The following is an 8,004-nucleotide window of genomic DNA, read 5'->3' on the forward strand; positions in this document are numbered from 1 at the left end:
AAACAGTGGTGACCAAACTGAGGTTGTTGGTAGTGGATTTGAGATTTGATTCTACCCAGTTGACAAGCTAGTAAGTTAGCCTGACAACTACTTCCTGGAAGCTAGCAGAAGACATGAAACCTCTGGATCAGAGACAAATGATCATATTACCGGCAGCACAACAAGCAGCATGAACACCAGCATGTTTGGATGAGTTCCCTTTGTCCTGTGAGTCCCCAGGGGTAATGCACAGGGCCCAGATGGATTTCATTATGGAGAGATACACTGATCCTGGAGAACTCACTGCTTTGATGGCAAGCAGTAAACAAGCCTGGAAGGCACATGACTTCCTCCTTTCTGGTTGCTTGCTGCACAAAATAGCCCCGGGACCAAGGGTGGTCAGGACCTTGAATACTTAGCACACTCAGCACAGGGGTGGGGGGTTGGGGGGGAGGGGCGTGTAGAGCAAAGACATTCTGGAGGACTGTCCCTGTCCCCAGTGTCTGGTAGGAAAAGACTGGAGGAACATTTTTTGGGGTAACATTATGACAGGATAGTGCCTACACAGCCTGCAGCTGGTATGTCAGCATGATATTGAAAACATCTGGATAGTAGACTCTTTTTTTTGTAAAACAAAGTTTTATCAGTTTAGGGGATGGAACAGAAGGTGATGAATGAAACCTGTGCTCATTTGGAGTGGGCCGTACGCTCCGTGTTCCGTAGTGGGGTTGTATGCAGCCCAAGACCAAGGTTGGTAAGATGCGCTTGTACAGATCAGCCACATAGAGGATGTAAACATGTGTATATGGTTTAAGAGTGGGTCTTCAGGACTCGATGAGATGCGCACTTCCTCAGACTTACAGCTTGCCCTTGTGTACTCTCCTGGCCAGGATTTTAAGGGACCAGAAGCCTGCACTCCAGTCGATTGATCTCTGCCCTATATACCCAACTGTGCTGATTTCCTTCTGCATTCTTCAGATTAGTGGACCGCAGTTGATATAAAGAGATGTTATTTGTGACTTGCCTTGCTGTCAATCTGAGTGTACTGCTGATGCTTGTCAACACAGTTGTCTTGCTAACATCAGAGCAGGAATGATGCAGAGACCTGGACCATGAAGCCTAAGTCCCTGTGGAGAAAGCGCCTGAATAATGAAGGGGAGGAAGATGACAGTGCAGCATCTTGTTAGTCTGCTGGCCTGTGTTTTGAGGTTCATTCTCTCAGCATACTTTCTTTGGGGTCTCCTAAACTGGAATATCTCTGGAGGTCCCCTCCACATAGCCATCTGTTTCTCAGAGTGGTATGGTGGTGTGGTGCCCCACGGTTCCTAGCCCTGGGACACTGCACTAGCTGTTTATGGTTTCCTGATTCTCTGTGCTCACTTTTGTAAATAATTTCGCTTTAACACCATTCTGGAGTTACCCAGTTTGTGCCAATTGTTTCCTATGGACGCCCTGACCGATACACTTCCTTTGGTCTTTTACTCAGAAGACTGGTTGAGAGCAAGAGTGTGATCTTTCAGTAGTCTTTCTAGATGTCTGCAGCCGGGGATGAAAGATCCAAAGATTCAGTGCGTCGGCTATGACATTGATCCCTAACAAACCATGTTTAAAGATGCACATTTTATAGAGTTGGACTTGAATATGTGTGGCTGTTTCAGTGGAGGATGATGAATGTACATTTGAGAAGCAGCCGTTGTTAATGCTATGATATTATAGTACGATAGTTGTAGTATTTATGCTAAGAGGTGGGAATGGTACCAGTATGGGCTCATAATTCATATTACTGGTACCTGATGGAATAATAGCAATGATAATGCTATTATCCAAAGATGCCTTTTTTTTTCTTTTTTTTTTTTTTTCCAACAATGTCTTTTAGACTCTGAAATGAACTCTAACCACCAGCTAATGTGGTATGCATGGGAACACACCATCCTGGGAAAGAATAAAAACTAAGAAACAAAAATTATAGTTAATCCTGAAATTATAATTAACCCTCCTCCACAACGACTTATAAAAAGGTAAACATTCTAATTTTGGAAGGAGTGGAAATAATAGAATTAGTAAAACAGAATGATCAGGGGCACCTGGGTGGCTCAGTGGTTGAGTGTCTGCCTTCTGCTCAGGTCGTGATCCTGGGGTCCTGGGATTGAGTCCTGCATCAGGCTTCCCACAGAGAGCCTGCTTCTCCCTCAACTTATGTCTCTGCCTCTCATGAATAAATAAATAAAATCTTAAAAAAGAAACCCAGTATGATCAAACATAAGTGGCATGTGAAATAAAGTCTGATATGCTATATATCCTAAAGTTTCTTCTCATTGGATAATTCTGGTATCTGGGTAAAGGAATCTTACTGGCGTATTTCTTCTCATGAGGGGATATAAAAGGTGTTATGAGAAAAAAAAATTGTGCATCTAGAGAACCGAAGCCATGAAAAAGACCTGAACAATGTCAGTGGTAGGTGGTGGAATCAGCCCTACAACTGGGGCCAAGGTTCTGTTAAAGGACTCCCAGAGACAGCTGGAACCTGCCTTATTCTAATTCTGTAGCACAGAGTCGGAGCATTTGGCCAGGTTGTTAAGTTAGCTCGAGAAAGCTGAGAGTGATTAAGGAGGACTGTTTATGCCCGAGTATTCTCTGTAGTGCTCTGTAATCATATTGAACACCACCTAATGCCAAGACTGATGAGGTTCACCTGGCTCCTTGGCATGTCTCCAGAAGAGACTCTGTAGTGTTTATGCAGATTTATCACCTGCTACTGTGGGGTCCTTTTGAGGGGACCTGAAGGCACATCCCTCTGTTATTTGGATGGTGTCACTAAACCATCTGCTCTGTATCTTGATGGCGTCGATTCTCTCTCCATCCTTCAGATTAGTGTTTTCAAATGGTATTTATCACAACTCATTCATAGGTTGTAAATTCAAGTTTGTGATATGCAGGCAGTACTGAAAGAAATAGAACAGGATGGAAAATATCAGACTGCCACACATCTAGAAAGGGGAAATACTGTTTTGTGACCCCTATGTATGTGTTCCCAGGATAATATGTCTATACACTATGCAAATATATAGTGATATATAAAAAAACATATGAAAGGTATTACTGTTGGCTGTAGTCAAAATTTGTAAAGCACTGTTTTACATAAATAAGGCTTTTTTGGTTGGAGAGGTGGTCTGTATGTGATTGCTGTGAGTCCGCCTGAACTACTGATACGGTGGTCATGCACTCTGAAGATTGACATTTCGAATAGCTTATATAATCTGTTATCATTATCATTCAGATACTCAGCTAGTTAAGTATTTCTGATGATATGGCCCACTAGGGAAGGACGTGGAGCCCCCTCATGTAAGCCATACCCTAAGGGGCACACCTTTTAATTCTAACCCAGGACCAGCGGCCCTGGACATTTTCTGTTTCATGCACTTAAACCTCCCTCCAGGGGTGACTCTGACAGTGCCTTCTGCTGGAATTCTCATCTCCCCGCTTGTGTGTGTGTGTCCCCGAGTCCTCCTCCCCAGGAATAAGACTTAATAATCACTCTTCAGAGTGATTCTGTAGGCCTCTCCGGGTGATGCACCCTTCTGTCCTGGGTGGCTCAGAACCCTCTTCCCTTTGGAATCGAGTGCAAATCCTCACCTTCTTTGTGAGTCAGATCTCTTCCTTCTCCGTGTGACATTGGATACTGTTCCATTTGCATTTTGGCACAGAGCCGCCGAGTTTAGGTCAGAGATGGCATGTGACAGTCCATGTCATCTGTGAAGAGGACAGACTAATCAGAAAGCTCCTGAGAGAGTTCACTAAACTGTGCTCGACAACAGACTAAATTGGGCCGAGACAAGAGGCAGGTACAGTGAAGCAGCAGATAGAGGTGACAGATTTGCAGGGAAAAATTTCAAGTCAGCAAGGAGATTGTACAGGAATAGAAAGAGCAAGGTCAAGGTCTGCCTAGCAGCAGACATGTCAGGGCTGGGGAAATCCGTGTTCCTGGTTCTGTCTGTCACTCAGTTCATTCTGGGGATGCTGGGGAATGGTTTCATAGTGTTGGTCAATGGCAGCAGCTGGTTCAAGAACAAGACAGTCTCTTTGTCTGACGTTATCATCACTAACCTGGCTCTCTCCAGGATTGTTCTGCTGTGGATTCTCTTGGTTGATGGTATTTTAATGGTCTTCTTTTCCAAAGTACATGATGAAGGGACAGTAATGGAAATTATTGATATTTTCTGGACATTTACGAACCACCTGAGCATTTGGCTTGCCACCTGTCTCAGTGTCCTCTACTGCCTGAAAATTGCCAGTTTCTCCCATCCGACGTTCCTCTGGCTCAAGTGGAGAGTTTCCAGAGTGGTCGTACAGATGATTTTGGGTGCACTGCTCTTATCGTGTGCCAGTGCCATGTCTCTGGTCCATGAATTTAAGATCTATTCTATTCTCAGTGGAATTGCTGGTACAGGGAATGTGACCGAGCACTTTAGAAAGAAGAGAAATGACTATAAAGTGGCCCATGTTCTTGGGACTCTGTGGAACCTCCCTCCCCTAATTGTTTCTCTGGCCTCCTACTTTCTGCTCATCTTCTCCCTGGGAAGGCACACACAGCAGATGAAGCACAGTGGCACCAGCTCCAGAGATCTGAGCACGGAGGCCCACCAGAGAGCCATCAAAATCATCGTCTCTTTCCTCTTTCTCTTCCTGCTTTACTTTCTTGCCTTTTTAATTACATCATCCAGTTATTTCATACCAGAAACTGAGATGGTTAAGAGAGTTGGAGAAGTAGTTACAATGTTTTACCCTGCCAGCCACTCATTCGTTATCATTCTGGGAAACAATAAGCTGAAGCAGATGTTTACGGAGATGCTGTGCTGTGAGCCTGGTTATCTGAAGCCTGGATTCAAAAGACCTTTTGCCCCATAAAGTGACAGAGGGCACCGGCAGGAGCTTGGGAGTCCTTCTGCCTGGCTTAAGACTACATGGCTCTTCCTGACCCTTCTGGGGCACTCGTCCTGTGACACTAGTAGCAGAGAGACCCTTACTGCATTGCCTTGTTCCACTGGGGTCATGTCTCATGGCTTCTCTTTGCATGGTGGTTTTGGAGAGAGTTAAACAGTCCCTGAAAAATGTCAGTATAGTAAGAACACTCACTGTATAGATGTGGGGTTGTATTTTAATAGCTGTCAATGTCATGAGCTGATTACTAGCTTTAACTTAAAGTTTATACTGGCAGTGACGAGTTGATGTAAATAAAACAGTGTAATAGGCCTGAGGGAAAGAGCAAAAACATTGCAGTTCCACAGACTTGGGTTTGAATTCTGGTTCTGTCCATTTCCAACACTTTTGGTCTTTGGTGAGTTACTTCCATTTTCTCTCTGATCCTCCTTCCCTTATTTTAAGATGTGGACTGTGACACAGGCTTCATAGGGTATTAGAGACTCAGGAGGCATAGTGTATGGTGTTGAGCCCTCACTAGATGTGGCTGGTATTGTGGCTCACAGTGAATTGTGCAGTAAGAGCAGTTCCCACAGGAGACTGGTTTTCACATATCCACTGTGTGAGGACAGAAGCAGTGGAATGAGAATCAAGACCCTTGGCTTAGGCTCCTGTCCAGTCTGGTGGTAGTCATTTTGTTCAGTTGTCCTGGCATTCCTTTGTCATTTGGCTCAAGTAAATCGCCAAGTAATTTTTTATTTTTTAGATTGGGCAAAAGTCCAAGCAGTTTTTTTTTTAAAGATTTTATTTATTCATGAGAGACAGAGAGAGAGAGAGAGAGAGAGAGAGAGGGTCCATGCAGGGAGCCTGATGTGGGACTTGGTCCTGGGACTCCAGGATTATGCCCCAGGCTGAAGGCAGGTGCTAAACCACTGAGCCACCCAGGGATCCCCAGTTTTTTTTTTTTTTTAAACTAACCAAGATGCATATGAACTTTAAAACTTGAGAGTTTTTTTTTTAATAATATAAGCAGTTTTTTATAAATTCAGTACATCTTCTTTTAATACAGTTACATAGGCATTAATTTATTTCCTATCATTAAACAATGTACAGAAGTCAATGAGAATATTATTACTTATGATCGTGAAGAATTCTCAAACTCATGAATGTATGTTAAGTAGGATCCATGGAAAATCTGAATCTAGATTTCTGTCACTAATGGGGCTGTCAGGTATAGAGCATCATGGCTGTGAATCTGGGGTCTAAAGACAGGTAGCCTGGGTTCTGGCCCCTGTCCTGGCCCCTGTGAACTGGTTAACTTTATTAATTTAAAAAAATTTTAAAAAATATTTTATTTATTCATGAGGGACACAGAGTGAGAGAGAGAGAGAAAGGCAGAGACACAGGCAGAGGGAGAAGCAGGCACCATGCAGGGGAGCCTGACGTGGGACTCAATCCCAGGTCTCCAGTATCACAACCTGGGCCTAAGGTGGCGCCAAACCGCTGAGCCACCTGGGCTGCCCAAACTGGGCGACTTTAGGGCAATTTCTTCACTTTTCTCTATTTCATTGTTCTTCATTTGTAAAGTGGGAATATTAATAGGATGTTGTTGATAGGGTTGCTGGAAGCAGTGAGTGAGTTACCAGATGAAAAGTGCTTAGAGTCCCAGGTGGAGTAAACAATAACTATTACTATTATTATTGTGATTGTGTAGAATGAGTGGTATTTTGACATAGCACTAAGGATCACCATACTTCTTGGCATTTGGTCATATGTAACCAGAAATTAATTTGGGGATTGTTCTGGGATTTATGTATTCTTTTTTAAAGTTACAGGAATAAATGTCTTTTGGTCTGCACTGTTTGTTTTTGAATTGATACTTATCTCTTGAAGCTACTAGGAAAATTCCTAATTCTGACATAAAATTCTCTTTCAGAAAGATATCTGTTGAAACAATTATTCAATAGTCATTCATAATTCACTAAAATATAAGGGTTCTGAATGGATGCTTTTGTAATTATTACAGATCTATGCTGCTTTCCAGCTCAGGGAAGCTTAACTATGGAAATCCAGGTTGTCTTGATTAACATCTGCTTTGTTAACCCTCATTCCTGATCCCTACTCTTGAATTCATTGTCACCCACTCTTGAACACTTGCTCCTACTTTGTGTCACTTTGACTTCTCCGCTTAACTCTCACCTTCTGGATTCCTGATTCTGTCTTCCAGCTTAGGTGTGGGGCTTTTTCTCTCTTAAAATTGAATGTAACATTTTACTGAAGATTTTGGCTTGGCTGTTTTTGTTTCTTGGTGCCCTTGGCTAACTTTTGAAGAATCCTTCCCATCTGTTCCCACTGTGGCTCCATTAAATCCTACCCTAACCTACAGATTCAGATATGGTGCAGTGAACATGCTGAACGTATGACTATTGGTCATTTCATTGGAGCCTGGAGTGTGGGTTGGAAACAGAGACTTCTGAGTGGGAGCATATTGTGGTAGTCCAACTGGTGAGTAAATGAAATCAGATTCATATATGTGGCATCCCCAACTCCTCCTGTCTCTTCTTCCAGAGGAATTTGGGAGATAGCTCCTGGAAAATATGGGACTTTATTCTATGACATTAGTCATATATGGGCTCCCAGTAATCAAAGTTAGGGGTGAGTTTGCCTCAACGTGGATGGACCTGGCCGGTATTAGGCTGAGTGAAATAAGTTAATCGGAAAAGGACAAACATTATATGGTCTCATTCATTTGGGGAATATAAAAATTAGTGAAAGGGAATAAAGGGAAAGGAGTAAAAATGAGTGAAAATATCAGTGAGGGTGACAAAACATGAGAGACACCTAACTCTGGGAAATGAACAAGGGGTAGTGGAAGGGGAGGTGGGTGGGGGGTGGGGGCCTGGGTGATGGGCACTGAGGGGGGCACTTGGCGGGATGAGCACTGGGTGTTATGCTATATGTTGGCAAATTGAACTCCAATAAAAAAGAACCCCAAAAAACAACAACAACAAAAAAACAAAGTTAGGGGTGAGAGTGGGAACATGAGTCTGGGTAATGGGTGAGTTGCTGAGGAAGGGAGTCTCATCTGTTGCTAGAGGCATGACGCTG

At 43.3% G+C, this 8,004-nt stretch overlaps 1 protein-coding gene across 1 annotated transcript; it reads left to right on the forward strand.

The window, feature by feature from the left end:
• The first annotated feature begins 471 nt into the window (after nucleotides 1–471).
• TAS2R3 (taste 2 receptor member 3) lies at nucleotides 472–7,755 on the forward strand. The gene has a single exon (XM_077850182.1). The coding sequence runs from the start codon at nucleotides 3,934–3,936 to the stop codon at nucleotides 4,882–4,884; it is 951 nt and encodes a 316-aa protein (XP_077706308.1). The 5' UTR covers nucleotides 472–3,933; the 3' UTR covers nucleotides 4,885–7,755.
• The last annotated feature ends 249 nt before the right edge of the window (nucleotides 7,756–8,004 follow it).

The sequence above is a fragment of the Canis aureus genome, chromosome 15 (assembly GCF_053574225.1).
Source record: "Canis aureus isolate CA01 chromosome 15, VMU_Caureus_v.1.0, whole genome shotgun sequence".
Taxonomy (NCBI): Eukaryota; Metazoa; Chordata; class Mammalia; order Carnivora; family Canidae; genus Canis; species Canis aureus.